The 21,908-nt window shown below is 39.6% G+C and overlaps 1 protein-coding gene across 3 annotated transcripts in view; it reads left to right on the forward strand.

The window, feature by feature from the left end:
* The window catches only part of ISM2 (isthmin 2), a 29,123-nt gene that overhangs the window by 2,482 nt on the left and 4,733 nt on the right, over positions 1-21,908 (forward strand). For 2 of the 3 annotated variants that reach the window (XM_034418224.3, XM_034418225.3), the window contains exons 2-6: positions 11,933-12,193; positions 14,938-15,265; positions 15,878-16,018; positions 16,641-16,718; positions 17,547-19,776. In XM_034418224.3, the coding sequence (XP_034274115.3) occupies positions 11,933-12,193; positions 14,938-15,265; positions 15,878-16,018; positions 16,641-16,718; positions 17,547-18,064 (1,326 nt within the window). In that variant the 3' untranslated portion in view covers positions 18,065-19,776. Of the gene's footprint in view, positions 1-11,932; positions 12,194-14,937; positions 15,266-15,877; positions 16,019-16,640; positions 16,719-17,546; positions 19,777-21,908 lie in introns of those variants that run through there. The other variant, XR_004591489.3, reaches the window with a different exon arrangement.

Consider the following 21,908-nt stretch of genomic DNA (forward strand, 5'->3'; position numbering starts at 1 on the left):
CTAATAAATCCAGAACTGTAAACCAGCCCCATTACTGCTATAATTATTATTTTTTCTGTTTCCTATTCTTTGTGCTTCCTAAAGCCAGCTCCCTCATTCTGAACAGTAGCGTGGTTTTGAACAGTTAGGGTATTTAAATTTGGCACATAAATGAGAAATTAAATCTACTGCGTCTCCATTCTCCGCCCCAGCCCCCAATAAGAACTAGAAAGGCTGTGGTTCTGTATGTTTCTGTTGTCTGGAATTATTGTGACTTCACAGTAATCAGAACTGAATGCTGCACGCTTACATCTCAGTACCAAACCACCTCTGGATTTTGTTCAGCAAACCTTAAACCAATTATTGCTACTTAGTTCAGATGTTCACCTCTCTCTTGTCACAAATGCAAGAGCTTGTATTTCATTGTTTACTATTTTTTCCTTTAATATCAAGGAGATAACCCAATTGCTAATGTTGCATTCAGTAAGTGAATATTGAATATGGCAACTCACTTTAAAAAAAATATGTTGCCAGAAGGGAAGTATTATGCTTATGCTTGGCATTGATTGGGGATTTGTTTACTCTTCTTTGGGTCACCTTAATAATGACTGACTCCCCATTAACACAATAATATAGATAAAAGAACTGGCTTCAGAGCTTTTAATTAGCCTTTCTGCAGAAGTTCCTGTGTTCGGTATAGCTTGCTGTTCTAAGCAGACTCCAATTAGTAGGGAAGGATTGGACAGAGCAGATTTTGAGATGTTCCTAAAACAGCAGCGAATGTTCAGGGTCACTTTTAAATCATCAGATAACATGTTTTGCGGTAGTGTTCTTTCTAAGAGCAGGCCCTAAGTGTTTAACTTATATTTTTTCTCTTTCCATAGAACTGCAGCTGCAGTGACCAGCTGTTTCCTAAATCTAGATTTGACTTAGGCTTCCCCCCCTCCAACTTTTTTTCCTAGAATGGATACAACCAGAGAATCCCCAATAGTTTTCAATGCTGAAATGTTTCTTGCTGCCAAAAGCCAGTTAGGTGAGCACTGTTTGTTCTGCAGCTGCTGTTTGTGTTTGACACAAATCTTTTGGCTGGCTTTCTGTCCAGCAGCTGCTCCCAGGTGGCGAAGCTTGCATTCTTCAGCTGCTGGGCTGCACCAGTACAGGAAATTGGGAAAACATGCTAACCTTTGAAGTCAGCAAAGGGTTTTTTCATCTGGGATGTATTGAGGCAAATGGATTGCCATGGATGAAGTGGCTTCCTCATGTTGTCCACCTGGAAAGTCTCCTTTTACAAGGATATTGCATTCACTGTGAATGTCCCAAAAAGCAATATATTCACTGCCTTCAAGAAATGGAGAACTGTAAGATATCCCTGAACATATCGAAATCAAGAACTGAGGAAAAGGAAGGAATTTCCCCTAAACCATGAACTGGAATAAGAGATTTGTAATGCTTGTTTGTATATCAAGCCTCATTTATTTTATTCTACAGAGAAAATAAATAAAGCTTTTGTGATATTCCTGGGTTTCTCTGTAAGAGAACACCAGTATGTGAACTAAAAATGCCGTAAGCCTATATTTAAAAAAGAGCCTTGTTCGGGGACATTTGTAGACTCCATCCTTTCCATGCCTACAGTCAGACAAAAGTTCCACTTGATTAGAATTAATTATTCATTACAGATCTGCCTTTCTATTATTTTGTTGTAGATTTTATTTTATTGTGAATTTGTTTTTATAAACTTCTAACCCTAACCTTTTTGGAATAAGAACTAAGAAAAAGTTGCACCTAGATATAAATTGTGCTAGTATAAAGTATTTAGACTTGTGTGAGATAAAGGCATTTGTTATTAATTGAAAAGACAATGGTTGTAACATACAAGACCCAGTATTTAATTGGTCAAAAGCTTTTCATGAAGCCTATCTCAACCAGAAGCTAAGTCAAGATTTTGAACTACAGCTCTACATATTAGTCAACCAATAGCTGAACATCTATCTATCTATCTATCTATCTATCTATCTATCTATCTATCTCTATATGCTGCTTATCTCATGGTGCAAAATGCTGAATATGATGGCAACAATAGTCCAATATCTTTAAAGGCATCAGATTGTGCTTTATAATAAACTGAAAATCTTTCATAATTCAGTATAACAACAGCTTAATTTGCACCAAGTAGTAGTAACAATATGTCAATTTACTTCATATGTAGACTGAGAGTATAGAATAACACTATATATATATATATTTGCCTGTTGTTTGGATTGCAGTACCCTCACAAAATATCTGAAGAATGAATTCAGTTTGTTGTAAGAGGCCCAGCTTGTTTTCAATAGCATTGTGTTTGTATGTTTTAGAATGCTGAGTGCAGTGTGTGACCACAAGGAGTAAGATTGTAGCATATTAAAAACCCAAAACTCACAGATTCATCTGTATTTTTCAGTAAGCTTTTGTGGCCCAAATGTTTGAAAATTTTAAACCAAATTTAATATTTTAATATTACAGCATATTAAATTATCTTACTAGTCCGATTTTATTGTCAGGGCATTATACTTACAGCCCTCTGATCAATCTCTTAGAACTTCGAAAACAACCCAGCATCAGTCACTAATGAAATTATGTAAACTTTGCAGTGTCTTTTCTTAACATTGTAAAATGTGCTAAATCCAACAACTGAAATGGTATAGGGCTGTGATGGTGAACCTATAATACATGTGCTACAGGTGGCACGCGGAGCCATATCTGTGGGCACACGAGCGTTGCCCTAGCTCAGCTCCAGCATGCATGCGCTTGCCAGCCACCTGATTTTTGGGCCTTATGGGGGGGGTGTTTCCACCCTTAGGTGGGCCTCCGCAAGGGAGGAAGGCTGTTTTCATTCTCTCCGGACTCCAAGAAAGCCTCTGGAGCCTGGGGAGGGTGAAACATGGGCTTCTGGTCCCACTGGAAGTCAGGAAATGGGCTGTTTCCAGCCTCTGGAGGGCCTCCGGAAGGGAGGAAGGCTGTTTTCATCCTCTCCGGACTCCAAGAAAGCCTCTGGAGCCTGGGGAGGGTGAAAAATGGGCCTATTGGGCCCACCGTGCTATCACGTTCCAAAAGTGAGGGGAGCGCAGGGAGCAGGGCACATTGAATTATGGGTCTGGGCACACATGCGTATGGCACTCCCCCTGCTTTTGGCATGCAACAGCAAAAAGGTTAGCCATCACTGGTATAGGGTTTCCTGCTTGAGCAGGGGGTTGGACTAGAAGACCTCCAAGGTCCCTTCCAACTCTTGTTATTTTGTTAACTGTTCTGGATAGTTTTATACCAGAACTAAATGAAAAGCCCATTAAATCCACAGACAAATTGTCTTGAATTCTTCCATTATGGTTGCTAAATATTTTTTTTTAAGTTTAAAATGTGTGTAATTCAGCCAACATCTACAAGCCAGTTGCACCCACTCTTGCTACTATTAACTTGAAGTATTAGTTCTCATATTTCTGAAAATAGTACCTGGATCTTGTCTTCTTCTCTCAAAAATTCTTAAGAGAGTGTGCTTTTGTTCCTGACTGACTGAAGGTATTTTAGTCATGGATAAATAATTCTATGCAAGCATGGTTTCAGAGCAAGGGTGAAATTCAGCAGGTTCTGGAGAACCGGTAGCGGAAATTTTGAGTAGTTCGGAGAACCAGCAAATACTACCTCTGGCTGGCCCCAGAGTGGGGTGGGAATGGAGATTTTGCAGTATCCTTCCCCTGCCATGCCCACCAAGCCACACCACACCTACCAAGCCACGCCCACAGAACTGGTAGTAAAAAAAATGAATTCCACCACTGCTTCAGTGTATTTTTACACTGAAATAGATATCTGTATTTTTACACTGAAAATTCAGATATCTTAGTTAATCAAAATATATATTAATTTTAATTTGTCTTGTATGCATGCCCATTTCATTTTACATTTGGTGGTTTTTACAGTTGCAATTATTGAAACTGAAGCTATTGGCACTTTGTGTGAGAGGGAGGGAGAGAGAGAGAGAGAGATGCTTTGCTTTGCCATCCTTTAAAAGTCATCCAATATTTTTATTTAAAGTAAGGGTAGGAAATCAGTATAGCATCATGCTAGAGGTCCCAGAATTAAAAACCCTTTTTTCACTAGGGAAGCTTCCTTGTTACTAGGCTTGTCAAATGTCCGGCAAAAGGCAAATACTCCTTTGGGTCCTCATGTCCTCTGTCTAACACGTCTAGCCTTAAAATTAAATATTGTCCAGCTTTTTATCTTGGCTCTTTGAAGGGAGATTGTTTTCACAACAGTAGTCATTCAAACTTTCACATATTGTGACTTGTACATTGTCTACGTTTTTATAGTCTGTCAACAGACTTGATAGCTTAGATTTACATTATTTAATTTATCTCCTGATTCCATCAATCAGCTTCTATCCAACCCCTTCAAATCTACAATTGCTATCGTCTGTAGATCACATGAGTCTCTAGTGGAATTTGAAAAGTGCATTGTTAATTTTAATGTTATTGATAGCATAAAAAAAAGATTTGTTGAAAAATATTGTGATTGAAAAAACAGTGTTTCTGATGCTGGAAAATATAATTTCATATACATGTTGTTATTTTTAGTTGCGAAGTCGTGTCCGATCCATCATGACCCCATGGATAACATTCCTCCAGGCCTTCCTGTCCTCTACCATCCTCTGGAGTCCATTTAAGCTCACGCCTACTGCTTCAGTGACTCCATCCAGCCACCTCATTCTCTGTCGTCCCCTTCTTCTTTTGCCCTCAATCTTTCCTGAGTCTGTCCTTCTCATTAGGTGGCCAAAATATTTGAATTTCATCTTCAGGATCTGGCCTTCTAAAGAGCAGTCAGGGTTGATCTCCTGTAGGACTGATTTGTTTGTTCGCCTTGCAGTCCAAGGGACTCGCAGGAGTCTTCTCCAGCACCATAGTTCAAAGGCCTCAATTCTTTGGCACTCAGCCTTTCTTATGGTCCAACTTTCACAGCCATACATTGCAACTGGGAAAACCATAGCCTTGACTATACGCACTTTTGTTGGCAGGGTGATGTCTCTGCTTTTTAGTATGTCTAGATTTGCCATAGCTTTCCTCCCCAGGATCAAGCATTTTTTAATTTCTTGGCTGCAGTCCCCATCTGTGGTGATATTGGAGCCCAGAAAAATAAAATCTGTCACTACCTCCATTTCTTCCCCATCTATTTGCCAGGAATTGAGAGGGCCAGATGCCATGATCTTGGTTTTCTTAATGTTGAGTTTCAAGCCAACTTTTGCACTCTCCTTCTTCACCCGCATCAAGAGGCTCTTTAGTTCCTCTTCACTTTCTGCCATTAGAGTGGTATCATCTGCATATCTGAGGTTGTTGATATTTCTGCCAGCAATCTTAATTCCAACGTTTGATTCATCTAGCCCCACCTTTCTCATTATGTACACTGCTTATAAGTTAAATAGGCAGGATGACCGTATACAGCCTTTTTGGACTCCTTTCCCAATTTTGAACCAATCAGTGGTTCCGTGTCCAGTTCTCACTGTTGTTTCTTGATCCGCATATAGGTTTCTCAAGAGACAAATAAGGTGGTCTGATACTCCCATCTCTTTAAGAACTTGCCACAATTTGTTTTGATCCACACAATCAAAGGTTTTAGCATAGTCAATGAAGCAGAAGTAGATGTTTTTCTGGAACTCCCTAGCTTTCTCCATGATCCAGGGTATGTTGACAATTTGATCTGTAGTTCCTCTGCCTCTTCGAAATCCTGCCTGTACTTCTGGTAGTTCTCGATCCACATACTGCTGGAGCCTAGCTGGTAGGATTTTAAGCATAACATTACTAGCATGTGAAATGAGTGCAATGGTGCGATAGTTTGAACATTCTTTGGCATTGCCTTTCTTTGGAATTGGAATGTAAACTGACCTTTTCCAATCCTGTGGCCACTGTTGAGTTTTCCAAATTTGCTGGCAAATTGAGTGTAGCACTTCTACTGCATCCTCTTTTAAGATTTTGAGTAGCTCAGCTGGAATACTGTTTCCTCCACTAGCTTTGTTGTTGTTCAGATTTCCTAAGGCCCATTTGACTTCACATTCTAGGACCGTGATGGTGAACCTATGACACACGTGCCAAAGGTGGCACACGTAACCATATCAGTGGGCATGTGAGCTTAGCTCTGGTGCGCATGTGTGCACCGGCCAACTGATTTTCGGGCCTTCTGGGCCCACCAGAAGTAGGGAAACAGGCTGTTTCCTGCCTCTGTAGGGCCTCGGGGGGTGGTGGGGAAGGCCTGTTTTTCTCTCTCCCCAGCCTCCAGAGCCTTTCTAGGAGTCTGGGGAGGGCAAAAACAGCCTGCCCCACCCCCCACCCCCAGTGGCCCTCCGGAGGTCGGAAACTGTCCATTTGCCAACTTCTGGTTGTTTTCTTCTATTTCTTTGCACTGTTCATTTAAGAATGCATTTTTATCTCTTCTAGCTATTCTCTGGAATTCTGCATTCAACTGGGTCTATCTTTCTCTTTCTCCCTTGCCTTTCGCTTCCCTTCTTTCCTCAGCTATTTGCAAAGCTTCCTCAGACAACCATTTTGCTTTCTTGCCTTTCTTTTTCTTTGGGATGGTTTTAGTTGCTACCTCTTGTACAATGTTGCGAACCTCCGTCCATAGTTCTTCAGGCACTCTGTCTATTAGATCTAATTCCTTAAATCTATTTGTCACCTCTACTGTATATTCATCAGGGATATGGTTTAGTTCATACCTGAGTGGCCTAGTGCTTTTCCCTACTTTCTTCAATTTAAGTCTAAATTTTGCAACGAGAAGCTCATGATCTGAACCACAGTCAGCTCCTGGTCTTGTTTTTACTGACTGTATAGAGCTTCTCCATCTTTGACTGCAGAGCACATAGTCAATCTGATTTCTGTGTTGACCGTCTGGTGATGTCCATGTGTAGACTTGTCTCTTGGGTTGTTGGAAAAGAGTGTTTGCTATGACCATCGTATTATCTTGACAGAATTCTATCGGCCTGTGTCCTGCTTCATTTTGTACTCCAAGGCCAAACTTGCCTGTTATTCCGGTTATCTTTTGGCTTCCTACTTTAGCATTCCAATCCCCCATAATGATAAGGACATGATTTTTTGGTGTTAATTCTATAAGGTGCTGTAGGGCTTCATAGAACCGGTCAATTTCATCCTCTTCAGCACCAGTGGTTGGGGCATAGACTTGGATTACTGTAATATTGAATGGTTTGCCTTGGATTCAAACTGAGATCGTTCTATCATTTTGGGGATTGTATCCCAGTATTGTTTTTCCTACTTTTTTATTGATTATGAAGGCTACTCCATTTCTTCTGAGGGATTCTTGCCCGCATTAGTATACCTGATGGTCTCTGAATTAAATTCACCCCTTCCTGTCTATTTTTGTTCTCTGATTCCTAAGATGTCGATGTTCAGTCTTGTCATCTCTTGTTTGACCACGTCCAGCTTGCCTTGATTCATGGATCTTACATTCCAGGTTCCTATGGATAAAAAATCTTTACAGCATCGGACTTTCCTTTCACCACCAGATGCATCCACAGCTGAGCGTCCTTTCGCCTTTGGCCCAGTCGCTTCACTCTTTCTGGCGCTACTAGTACTAGCCCTTCCCCAGTAGCATATTGGACACCTTCCGACCTGAGGGGCTCATCTTCCGGCGTCATATCTTTTTTCTTTTGGTACTGTCCATGGGGTTTTCATGGCAAAGATACTGGAATGGGTTGCCATTTCCTTCTCCAGTGGATCATGTTTTGTCAGAACTCTCTGCTATGACCTGTCCCTCTTGGGTATCCTTGCACAGCATAGTTCATAGCTTCATTGAGTTATACAAGCCCCTTAACCACGACAAGGCAGTAATCCATGAAGGGGTCATATACATGTAGGTCGAAATAATTTTTTTTTGCAGTTTCTCATTGTGATTTTTGTCAAGGACGTCACAGTTAGTATATCTTCATTTTCCCCCACTTGTCCTCCTTTCTAATTATTCATGTCCTTCTCTGCTTGTTCACATATCTGATAACTTGTTACAAACTTTAAGATGTCTTATATAGAGGCCAGAGGGGGTTATTATTCCATTAATTAGGTCAGTGTCGTTCTTCAAGCAAGTCAAAATCTGTCTGAGCTGCTTGTGGATTTGCAAGTTTTGTTTCCCACTGATATATTAAGCTTCCTCTTCTGCCATCCTATTGATTTAGTGGATATAGCTGCAGGTTGAAGATCCCCCTCCAAAACCTGCCTGTCTGTCTCTGAATATAGATAAACAAGCCACATTTCAGTCTGTTTCCTTCTTTCCAAAGAAAGGTCAAAGAGCATAATACAGCCAGGAAGGAAGCAGGTGGTAAAAGCAGCTTTCCTGGTCAAAACAATTAAAAGTAGCATTGAAGCCTTTTGATGGCTAGCCAGAAAGCCTGTTCTCAGTGGTTGGTCACAGCAGTTTTAATCCAGTTAAAGGTGAGAAAGGAACAGTGCCAACTTTGTGGAGACTCACTGTGTTTCTGATCTGGGGCCAGAGGGAGCTATTATATATAAGGTTACTGTGGTTTCAACTTTGTATATAATCTCTTGTGTGACTATTCACAATGATCTCTATTATCAAGGTTTTTCAAGTTGTGTGCTGTGGAATATGAAGGTTCTGTGAATAACTCCCCACGCTAGGTTTGCTCAAACACAGCCAATTTCTTTTCAATGGAGATTAGCCTCTTGATCAGAGTTCCAGGTTCCTCATCTCTCTCCTTCCTTCCTCCCTCCCTTCTGAAAAAAAAGGCTGTACTCTGTAGTTGGGTAACAAGATTTAAAAATGGACAAGGCCATGATTTTTGTACTAGAGTAAAAGAAGGCAGAGTCTCACCTTATCTGGAGGGTACCTCTGCTCACTGGTGATTAGTCAAAAATCGTTCAGACAGAACTTAAGTTGTGTTTTTATAGCTTTTTAATTTACTCCCAATCCCTCAGGAATGAATTAATTTATATATGTAGGTTTATATTAAAATGTCCACATTAGGGTCTCATTTCGTAATAGCCTGTCTATTATAATATTCTGTTGTATTTTGAACAAGTTCGCTAACTAATTTAAGCATGGTAAAGTCTCCCAATTGTGCAATTTCTAGAGGAAGTAATTTTGGCATTTGTAGTTCAGATCATAGCAAATCCAGGGGCTATAGGCTAAAGCAAAAGTCAACACAAACATATCAGAAGATAGCAATAGCTTTTGAAAGCATTTCCACCCTGTTGCCAAGTAAACTGCATGGAGATGTCCATGTAGTCATCAGGATTTGGATTTGGCTCAAGGAAAGCCTTTATCTATTTTGGGTAAACCAGCATCCTGTTGTTGGATAGAGCTTTCCTCTTGAAAACTCAGGTTTGCATTTGATCATCCTTCTGGGTAAATCCTGAATTAGACTAACCAGATTTCAGTAAAGTCCATATATAGTTCAAGCTAATATACCAATTACACCCATTCCTAGGAATGCTGGATCAGACTAAGTTCAACACATGGTTTATGTGCATTTTATTTGGACTTTCTTGTACCTCCATGATAGAATGGGAAGAAGACAATCTTTATTAAGAACTTCCATTCTATGAGGAATTTTTATTCAGATGCTTTCAGTCAAGTATCAAGCTCTCATTTTGGTTTTTCTTTATAAACATTTTAATGTAAATTGTGAAACGGATTCATTGTATTTTATGATAACCGAGGGCCACATTCATTCTTTCTTGCATTCAAGTTAACATACTATCAATAACTGAGGTCTCTTAGGAAAATGAAATAAAAATGAGAAGATATTAGAAATAATTTATTTCCACAATTAAAGACACCAGCAAAAAAGATAGATTTCCCAAATCAGAAGGGAAAGAACTGGAACAATGCAAAGAAGTCTCAGCTGAGCTTTTGAGAAGAGCCCAAGAGCTGAAGTGGAATGGAGTAAAGATATACACGGGTTAAGCTGAGATAATTGCTTTTCTTTTCCTGATTTTGAAGGGAAAGTTGAGGTCTTACTTTGGACATTTTAAACCTATTTAAGTTAATTTAGTACTTATACAAAACTTTTCATGTATTTCCTGTCCCTGTAATTAAAGTCAGAGGAGAGGGACCACAAAAAAGAAACTTGGGGTCTGCAGGGTACCCATCCCTGAATTAAGGGAAGGGGCTTTTTTTGTTGGTACTTCCTAATAAATAATCTATTTTCTAGAGAGCTTTGCACCAGATGAGGCACAGACCTTGATCATTGTTGCTTGTCAGGGAGAGAGATGATAAGAGTCCAACCACCCAAATAAACAGAACCAAACAGTTGGAACCTCTTCTTTGATTTTGGTATCTAAGATTTAGTGTACCCTGTCTGAAGAACCTGGTTTCAGGGCTGATAGAAATAAAAGTATTATTATTATTATTAGGTCTCCCGATTTCACTAAACTTAAAAGGAACTGGGTGGAACATTGATTTTGCTGGAGCAATGGACCTGAAAGAAATAACAGTTTGTCTCTTCTTCATTTGCTGTTTTAATAGTCAATATCTGTGCTTTTCTCCTGTTTTTTGTTAGTCTTATCTGGTAATGAGACCCAAAAAATCCCATTGTCCAGCCTTGAAGCTCTACTTAAGCCTTGATTAGAAGAGTATGAGAATCTCTGCCAAATTGAGCAATCATACTTCCTTTAGTCTTATAGCTAAAGCTTTCTTTGGGGATCAGAAATATTACCACAAGCCCTTTTGCCAGGGCTGGTCCCACTCCTTAATAAAAACAGCAGAGACCAGCAATCTTCCTGCTGTTTTCTCTCATTTTCACTGTGGGAGAGGAAGACAGGCTCCAGGGCTTTGATGTGCAACCCTTGTAAATCCATCGATGATGCCTTATATGTGCGCTCATGTGAGTCCCAACCAGCTCCAGCTCCTTTGAAGTGCTCCAATGATCAAGATGAAAGTAGTGAGGGGGAAGAGTCTTTCAAAAGCCATCAAGCCCTAATTGCAGGTAATAGAGCCTCTTGGTATCCCATATGGAGGAAGGGGGAGCATCCCCGGTTTCTCTAATCCTGCAGCTAAATTCTGGGCTCCTGCAGTGAAAGGAAGTAGCATACAGAGAACAAGACTTGGGGAACTCAAGCTGAATGTTGGGAAATAGCTCCTTGCAGTGAGTCATGGTGGGCCTGCAGAAGTAATCTTTCAAAGAAAAGTTGGGACAGACTTCCACATTGTGGCAATGGTGCTTCAGGAGTTGTAGTCCAACACATGTGGAAGACTCCAGAATTTGGAAGACTGGTTCCAAAATATCATTGGTAAAAATCACTACAGTATGTGTTAGGTTGTAAATCATTCCCAGACTACGTTCTTAGGAGTGTTTATATTAATTAATTTTCCAACCCATAGTCAACACCCAATTTTTTTCATTTGTAATAGAACTGGGGAAAAAATATTCCAGTGAGTTGGATTCCATCTTGTATAATGCTGCAGAATATAAAGTATACAAAGCAGTGCATCAACTGTTTGTGTATCAGGAGCTCAGAATTAACTTATTTTAATTGCCCTGATTTCTTTGCCATTCTGAAACTTTTATACATTTTGTGTTATTTTAATGAGGGACCACTGGCAACCAGGAAACTGACAGTTAGTTGGGATGTGATTGCTATTTATGATTACAATACTTTTATTTTTTTACAGCAAGTAACTAGTGAGTCAATTTGCTTGCACAGACTTTCTGCAAAGAACATGCTCCTTATTTCATCATGGTCTGAATGTGTAATAGGTGACATTATAGGACAAGGTTTTTCCAACAGTAAAGCTTAGAGAATATAGTTCCTCTTGAGTGACCATCATTGGAGCCTGCTCTATCTTGTCTTATATGCAAGTTTGCAAGGAAAGGGTTTGAGCATCATAGGAGTTGTAGTATAACATGTCTGCTGGGATACGTGGATGCTGGATCTTCATCAGGCAATAAGACTATAACTAACTTTCATTTCAGATTGCCACATCACCTGATGTCCCTTCATTCAAAGAAGAAATGCCACAGGCACATAGGATGCAGAACTTGAGGCTGAATGGACAGGTGATGCCAGATCAACACAAACATCATTGGCCATTACAACAGGCTTCAAGGAACCAGCTGGCATCGCTCCAACCTGCAGAAATACTCCCAGAAGAGAAAACACCTTTTGTGCTAGACTTACAAAGCCTGACTAGCTTAGCCAATGTGGATCTGAATGCCCAGAATCCAAACATTCAGGTGGGCCCATGACTTGCTTAAGCTATTTTTGCTAGTCTAGCCACAGACAAATCAAAAGTGGAAGAATCCTTTGCATCTCTCTCTCTCTCTTCCCCTCTCTGTCCCTCTTTTCCACAGACTTGATTTTTTTTCTCCCCATTAACTCTATTGAGGTGAAGGAGCATGAGAACTGTTAACTGCCCTAAAATAATCCAGTGGTTTTCATGGGGGATAGCAAAGTTGTTTCTAATATACCCAAAAAAAAAGAATGACTGGAAAATATATAATTTCATTTATTGACTTTTTTTACAGATCAAATTTTTACTATGGTCTTTAAGAAACTTGAGGATATTTCAATAAAGAAATAATAACAATAGCACTTAGACCTATATACCGGTTCACAATGCTTTACAGCCCACTCTAAGTGATTTACACTCAGCATATTATCCCCAACAATCTGGGTCCTCATTTTATCAACCTCGGAAGGATGGAAGGCTGAGTCAACCTTAAGCCAGTGTGACTCACGCTGCCGAACTGCTGGCAGTTGGCAGAAAGCAGAATTAGCCTGCAATACTGCATTCTAACCACTGTGCCACGAAAGTAATGTTAAAATTAAATTGAAAACTATGAGATTGATATTAATTGCGTGAATGTTGGAGCCATACATAGAATAGTGTAGTATTACATAGGGCCAGTCACTCTCACATTCGGCTAGGGCAGGGATCAGCAACCCGCGGCTCTGGAGCCACATGTGGCTCTTTCATCCCTCTGCTGTGGCTCCCTGTTTCTGGTCAGCTCCACAATTGATAGGGCTTTCGGTTAGGGCAGGTAGAGGAAAAAGGACACCACGCTAGGAGGAGACTGTATGGTGGGGGAACTGGACTACCGGTCGGCTCCAGAATTGAATGGGGGGGCTTCCGGTTAGGAACTTTGTGGCTCTTTGAGTGTTTAAGATTGCTGACCCCTGGGCTAGGGTGACAAACCGGTTGACTGGTGAATTGTTGCTGCTATCAATGCATCAACACTTGGTTGATCCAAAAAGTGGAAGCAGATCTTGTAGTTGTGGAAAAAATGCTAGAAAAAGAAGATTCCTTCTAAGCCCTATGAAGAATTCATGGGCAGACCACTTCCAAAAAATGTTGCCAAGAAAACCATGACTTGTTCATGTAGCTGCTAGGTGTCAAGACTGACTAAAAGGCACAAATTATTTTATTTTCTGTGTAACATATAGAGGTTGAATATTGTACCAGTTATAGAATATGATAAGAAGTATCATGATCCCATTTTTAATTAAAGAACTTCCTGTGTCTGGCTCTTTTTTACTACCCTATGGGTCTGAAAGTCTACTCTAAAATCATTCATTACCTGGCATTGCACATAAGAGCATTATAACTTTGAAATTGTTGTTTAGTTGTGTCTGAGTCTTCACAACCCCATGGACTACAGCACACCAGGCTCCCTATCCTCCACTGTCTTCCAGAGTTTGTCCAAATTCATGTTCATTTTGTGGAGTAGGCAAAACTTACTGATGAAATATGTTTAGTTTTTCTAACTCATTCTAAAATGGTGATAGATACATTTATCATTATTAAATACTGATGGCTGAGGTTTAAGTATTGGGGCTCTGCAAGGTTCTTGAAAGGAAGGCCTCAATGCATGGGAAAATATTCAAAGCAACCTCTGCCAAATACTTAAAGCAATGATTTTTCTTTCTTTTAAGAGTTCAAGACAAAATGCTTTATATTCAGTCCTGCGTATTCCAAAGGAACTCTTTCAAATAATTTTATTTGTTACTTACATTATTTAATGTCCTTTGAAGAACTGTGCTAGATCACATCTATAGCTTATGTAGCTCATCATGTTATTTTCACAGTAGTTAGCCACATGCCTATCTTAATGCTGCCTGCCTAGAATACTGAGGATAATTCATAGTTATTGTGATCTGTAACCGTGGATAGCCTTATTTTCCATGAATATGCTCGGCCCTCCTTTTAAAGCTGCAGTGATTATGCCTATCATTACCTTCATAATAAGATACCTTTGTTAATGATGCAATTTGCAGGTATCTGTCCTCTAAATTTTTCACCGTGGAACTTTATTGAATGATTCAGAAGCTATGAAAGAAAGAGGGAAAAAAACTTAAGCACATTCACACAATCCATAATTTATATCCCTCAAATAAAGGTAAAGGAAAAGGTTTTCCCTGTCCAGTTGTGTCTGACTCTAAGGGGTAGTACTCATCTCCATTTTTAGCCAAGGGAGCCAGCATTGTCCAAAAACATTTCCCTGGTCATGTGGCCAGCATGACTATATGCCGAGATGCACTGAAGTGGTACCTATTTTATCTATTCACATTTGCATGCTTTCAAACTACTAGATGGGCAGTAGCTGGGGCAGGGACAGAAGCTCACTCTGTCTTGTGGTGCTTGGGTCTCAGACCTGGGCTATTAGCTTTCCAGCTGACAAGCTCAGCTTCTTTAACCACTGAACCATTGCACTCCCCACATCCCTCAAATAGATACGATTAAATAGAAATGGAAAATAGACAAATAGAGTTTGAAAATTAATTCAGTTGGAAAGAGAATAAGTGAGTGTGAAGAATAGTTGGAGAAAGCAGAGAGAAAGAGCTACAAGGACAATTTTTTTTCGGACAAGAAAGGTAAGATGTGAAAGACTATAGTTAGTTGAAGGTAAAATGTGCTGCTTATCTTTTGATTTAGTGCTGATGCTTCCAAAACAGTCTGATTCAATGCCTTGCCTTCCAGGTGACCATTGAGGTGGTGAATGATCCTCAAGCAGAGATGGAGATGGACTTGCTGAAGGAGACTAGCAATGACTGGTCCCTGTCTTCCTCTGACTGGTTATCCCATAAGGACCTCTTTTGGCCTCTTTTCTGGGAATACGCAGATCCCATAGAGGATGGTGATGACAATTTGAACACAAAGAGCAGGGATGAAGAAGAGGAGGAGGAAGAGGAAGATTATACATCGGAGTATGATGAAGAAGAAATAGTACTGAGTGGAGTGGGGGGAAATTGGCATCAGAGGTGGCCTAATCGAAAGAATTGGATCTTAAAAGAGAAATACAACTATGGTGAGTCTATCTTTTCTGCTCTTAATAAATCTGATCTAATCTCTTTCCATTAAGGGACAAAGAACAATAGCTGGTGAACAGTTCATTTTATATGATCTCCGTGTGTATAGAATGAGCTCGTTAAAACAGAGCATTTTTCATTCATTACTGGCATGAAATTTACACTCCCTTTATATTGTATACTATGAACAGCTTTTCCCAATCAGATATTTATATGTTTTGATTGCTACTGCCAGAATTCCAATCAGCATAGTCAATAACTGGAATTCTAGAAATTGCAGTCCAAGCACATCTAAAAGGCATAGTTTGTATTGGACTGCAAGTTGAGAATTCTGAGGCAGAGTTTGATCAATGGATGGGACTTCTGGGAGCTGAACTCTCCCTTTTGTTCCTCATAAAAAAATATCTAGTAAAATGTAGCATCATTTGCAAATGAGAGCATGATCTCACAATTAAGAACCCTTGGGGAAAACTAAAACTTCATGACAGAAGTATACCTCACACTGGCTTCTTCCGTGTATCTTGTAGAAGGATTCTAACTTTGTTCTTCACCAGACTTTGTTGATCTTATTGAATTTTGTTTTATTTTCTTGTTGTTGTTGCTGGCTCCAGATTATGAAGATGAAGAGGACTGGAGTCCTTGGTCTTCCTGCAGTGTAACCTGTAGCAATGGCCATCAGAAGAGAACCCGGTCTTGTGGTTATGCATGCACAGCCACAGAATCAAGAACTTGTGAGCTGCAGTACTGTCCCGGTATGTTCTAATTTTCTGGGCTGCAATATTTCCATAGGCTCTGCTTTAACATTTCAGAGTTACTCATTCATCCATATCAGTCTATGGGCATGCTCTATTCCTATTTTATCTGGACCATGTGGAAATTCTTTGAGTTTTTAGAAATGGTCTTTTCAGACAGCCTATGAGAACTAATGTGGAATCTGAGAAGGAGGAAAATGCTTTTGGCTGTGATCCCTCTCCCATTCTTTGCCCTTGAATGTTGAGAAGCACTTCTTCCTCCGTTTCCTTGATAAAATAAAATGAAGAAATTTCTGGAACTGGGTTGTCTCTTGCAATGAAGCAAGATTTGATGACAGTCTTGAAACATCAATAGATCCATTATTAATTGCAACCATTTCCATTATACCTTTACTCAACTGTTTGATACACCAGCTATATTGAGGCCATCAGCTAAAAGTCTACTGTGAAGTTCAAAAGAAAGCTTTTAGCCCTTCTATATGTGGGAGCAGATTGTGGTCCTGGAAATGATAAGAAAACTGGTATTCAGCATATTCAGTTTCTATTCCTGTAGACCTTTTACATAAAACAGGTTGTATCTCACAGTGTACTCTGACTTGTTTGCTTCTGTGCTTTTCTCAAGGAGAAGTTGGGGAATTGGCTTCTACCACTGAAGAGACACCTTCTGAAGCTGAAAATGCCACGGAGATTCTAAATGCAGGCCAGTAAAGTCCTTGCCCTTAAGACAATAATATTAGGATTGTTATTAGGGAGCAATAAGAAACTGCATTGTAATGGGGATCTGTCTCATTCATACTTCTGAGAACTATATGTGAACAAAAGTATTGGTAGCCTTTGACATTCAAATTTTGCTATCCCAATTTTATGCTGGAACCAAATAGGCATTAAGGTATACAAAGTTTTGTGGAGATTTTTATTAATATTGCAAATGGATGCAGAAATGGCAAGAAATACAATTAAGAGTGGAAAATAAGAAAATGAAGGTAATTGAAGTTAATGGATCCCTCCAGTCTTAATTGCTACACCAAATAATTACTTCACACCCTATCAGTGTGGCTATGTGTATCTGCCTATTGCTGCTATTTTCTGTAGACACAGAAAAATATATATAATTTAGTAAGTAAAGATTTCAAAATAGGCTCAAGAATCTCTGTTTTACTTCCTGCTACCCACTTCTGCATTCAAGAAGCTTTGCTATTTGTCCTCCAAATTTTTTGTAAATGTTTCTTACGTTCATGCTGTAGTTTTAATAAACACTTGGTCCAACATGCTTAAAATCACCCTTCCCCAATGTAGCATCTTTTGATATTTGTTAGGTTACAAAATCCATAATTTCTAAGTAGTATAAACTCCCTCACAGGAGGCAACATATTTATCAACTTCTTTGGAGGTCATTATGATGGGAAAGGCTAAGCTGAATCATGGAAGTTGTAGTAAAAAGTATTTGCTTTCTTAGAATTAGGACACAGTTCATAAAATATAATCTCCTAATGACTTATGTTGATTTGATTCTTCCTTCCTTTCCCAGATGTGGATAGTTGTGAGAAATGGCTTAATTGCAAGAGCGATTTTCTCAACAAATACCTAAGCAAAGTGCTTTCAGACCTACCCAACTGTCCCTGCTCTTACCCTTTAGAAGCTGTTTATAATGCTGTAAACTTGCAAGATGAGCAGAAAGGCAAGAACTTTCGATGGCAGGATGCCAGCGGGCCAAAGGAGCGATTGGACATCTACAAACCCACAGCCCGTTTCTGCTTGCGTTCCATGCTGTCCCTGGACAGCACCACTCTAGGTGCCCAACACTGTTGCTATGATGAGAACACCAAGCTCATTACCCGAGGCAAGGGAGCAGGAGCGCCCAACCTCATAAGCACAGAGTTCTCTCCTGAGTTACACTACAAGGTGGACATGCTGCCTTGGATCCTCTGCAAAGGGGACTGGAGTCGATACCATGCTGTGCGGCCTCCCAATAATGGGCAGCAGTGTGCTGTCAACCCTCCAGAGGATGAATACCTTTCTCAACTGCAGGAGGCCAGAGAATATTAATAAAGCAACCAAAAGGAGGCTGAGGAGATCAGGACACCTTTCTGTCTCCCCGGCTCAACAACATAACATGTATTGTTTCTTCAACCTCGCCCCAATATTTATGTCAAAGGTCTCTGCAACTTCAGAATTATATGTTATTTTTTTATCACCTTAGTAACAAGGTAAGTTTATATGGCAGCTTAAGCAATCTCCTCAGAGGTTCCAGCCCTGACTTCTCTATAACAACCTCTGCTTTCTTTTCTGACTTTTCTCAACACTCAGAAGTTATCCCAAGTTGATTGACTTTCAGGGGTGTTTTAGAAGCCTAGCAATTTGTCTGGAGGGATTTGGGACAAGGGAAAAGCCCAAGGTTTTAAGAGGATATCTTGATTCATTTGCTATTATGTTTGCCATGTCTTACAGTGCAGGTTGTGAATTCCTTTTGCATAAATCTGATGGGTACTCATGGTGAATGAAAGTCCAGAAATAGATTAATATCCCTGAATTATGAATTTAGGTAAAAGGAAACTAGTCAGAGTCTTTGTAGAGAGAAGAGTCTGGATGTACTCTTATGTAATTTTGGCACAGTCCTAAGAAAGAAAACAGAATACACCATCTTGGTATGTTACATTCCATACATTTAAGGGAAAACTGGAAGATGGGGTGGAGATGTTAGAAGGTTAGGAATGCAAGTTCCAGGATGGAAGTGAAACATGCTAAGTGGAGATGAGGCTAACCTGCATCCAAGGTTGATGGAACAAACCGAATCCAGTTTCTATAGAGCTGAATAGATAACATTTTGGATTGTGTAATCCTCACCCTCCCCAACCCTCCTCCAAATTATGCTACAGGTATATATGAAAGAATCCAGCTGCCTTGAGAAAGTACATATAACATTAGTCCAGCTTTCCCTACCAAATGTACATCTCTCCATATTTTCTATCTGTTGGGACAAAAACTGGGAATGTATTCTTAACTTTTCTACAAGACATTAGATTAGGAAAACCTTTCCTACACCATACCCTTGAACACCTCTCAGGGTGATGGAAGGGAAGACTGTACTTCAAGACCAACATGTTCCTGCTGGCACAGCTTTGTGATTGTGCTGGGCAGATGGTCCTTGGCAAAATCTGTATCTATGCTTACGCATTCTGTACTGAATCCTGTCAGCTACTAATCCAGTCAAATCTCTTTACTGCTGCTGCTAACAGCATATGATAACACTACCTCAGCAGAAGTCACCATTCTGCATACAGAGTCCTGACCCAATTTCTCCTGAAAGTGCCTGATATCCCATAAGCCATTGTACCAAGAGAGGTTTCTGGTCTCTCATACAGCTACAACTGAAAGCGCCACACAGTCATAAAACCCAGCAACCGGATAGGAAAGAACTAAAGTATGTTGGTAATCCAACTGAAGCTCATCTGATCACCAGCTTCCAAAAACCTCCTCCATGTCTCCTGGAAGGCCTGCCTGCAGAGACTTGGGCTGCAATGATAGGGAAAACACTACTTTCATGCCAGAATACTTTAAACTGGCTTCAGTTGCCTCAGCAACTGAAATTATGTTAACAAATCATTTTCATGACTGCAAGTAGGGCATACTGCTGAGGTCTTCCTGACATCAACAACTTTTTCCCCAATTTAAGACAGATAGAAATGAGGTATAAAGGAAAGAGAGGAAAAAAAAGCAAAGGAAAAGTGATAATACCCCAAGCTGCATTTGTTCCAAAATAATCACTATCAGTTCTGGCTCCTGTTCCTGCTGCCACCCTTTGTGCTGGCAGTGCTTCTCTCTACCACACTTGCCCAACATTGTGATGTTTCTACAATCTGTGCAGAAAATAAGCTGCCAGAGAAAAAGCATCTCCAAAATCTACCAGGTCAGTCCAACCAAAATGGCCTATGAGAAGAAAAATATGCTTGTGGAAAGAAGGAAGCCAGCCTTTTGGGGGGAGGGGAAAATGAAACAGAAAAAGACCTAGATTCCCTAGCTGCAATAAAACCCCCAAGAGTATTAAAACAATCCAGAAAGTGAGAGAAACATGCAAGTAACTCAAGGCACATTCCTGTCATGAACACACAGCTGTGTTTGTCTGACTCATGACCTATCCCCATCATCTAAGCCAGATGGGATATCAGAACATACAAACTGCACTGTTGGGCACATTGCTTATTTGTACTGGGGAATAAGCATGTATCTTTTAGGGTAAGAATCTCTGCTGGGCTTTTCTTCTTATTTGGAATAATTGTTGGTTGTAAATACTAAAAAGCGGAGTGACTATAAGCAGGCCTGACCTGTTTTATGTATGTCTTTAGTCTTTGCAGACAACCAATCCTAAGGAGACATGTTCAGTGACAACTGAATTTGATAATAAGTTTTATAATGGAGAACCTGGAGCCATTCTATAGCTCAACTCAATTTCATGCAGGATTAAGTAGGGAGGTCTCTATAGCTATCCCATTTTAAATTAGGTTGGGATGCTTGCATAACAGGGCTAAGCAAGGAAAGGCACCTTAATTTAACGGGGGTATTTTGGATTACAACTGTCCTCCCATACTGTAATAGCTTTTGGTGTTTATACTTCATAGTGACTCTTCTGCTCCAGTTAAGATTGTTTTCAATGACAGTTTCTAGTTTAGGGCTCCTTTTTTGGTAGAAATGGATGAGATAAGCAATATTAATTACATACAGTATCTGTTGGTTTCTGAGCTTGTGAAGAGAAAAACATTTCTGAATGATACTCTGTTTTTTTTTTTAAATTTCAGTAGATTTTGTCTTCTTTTGAGGCAATGCAGTTATTTTCACGCAGGCAAGATGAGGAAAGGAATATTTGATAACCATTAAGATGTCGCTGGAAGTTTAACATCTAAGTTATTCATATTTTGAACCTTTCTTTAGTTAAAAGAAACCCAATATTTTGTATAAATAAATTATAAAAAACACCTATATTAATTGTTTGACATAATTTATTATGCAAATATATCAGACAACAAAGCCCTCTTTATTATGACTTTTTCTCTCCTAAATTGTGATTTTTACTATATATTTGCTAGCAATGCTTTTAAAAAAAAAACAATTTAATATTTCAGATTTAGTACCAATTAGCAAGTTTCATCCACTCCCAGAATATCACCCTTGCACAGTAGATGTTCACATTATATGTATGTTAATATGTACCCTAATTTGCTCTCTGCAGTACCTATCGTGCCAGCTTCTTGGATTGCTGCTGTTTTTCTCCCCTGAGGTCACTGCTTGTTAAATGTTGCTTTATTGTTGCACTGTTGCCCTCACTGTTGTTTGCTGCAGAAACTGGATAGAACTTTAGGAAAAACCAAAAGCTCCTTTTCCCCTTAAAGACTTAGCTGGTGCTAATGAACCATCTGCATGTTGCTGGAATGGGATGGTAGCCATATGACCTCTAGTGTACAAATAAGGAACTGTGGAATTGTTGGGTGAAAATTGAACCCAAATCTTGATTGAGACAGGGAAACATTGCTTATTACCGTAGCTACTTAATTATTATTGGGTATTTATCTCCAATTAGAAAATTTAAAATATTTTTGGAACACTTGCTGCATCAAAATATGCAATTGTTGTGGCAAAGGGATAGCATCAGGCCCACTGAGAAAATAAGGCCCCTGTTCTATTTGTTGTTCTATTTGTTCTAGATAGGTTTGTTATTGCATGTAAACCTGCATCTCTCAAAAGTAGCAATAGTAGTAGATTTACTTAGTGCCCATAACTAAGCATGTCATGAAATATATAACTTGCAGTATCTTGTTTGCAAATAAAACTCAATTAAAAATTAAAACCAAATAATTCCTCCACACAATATAAACATATCAACCTGGTTCAGCAAAAT

This window comes from Pantherophis guttatus, chromosome 1 (genome assembly GCF_059756535.1).
Source record: "Pantherophis guttatus breed Tessera chromosome 1, ASM5975653v1, whole genome shotgun sequence".
Taxonomy (NCBI): Eukaryota; Metazoa; Chordata; class Lepidosauria; order Squamata; family Colubridae; genus Pantherophis; species Pantherophis guttatus.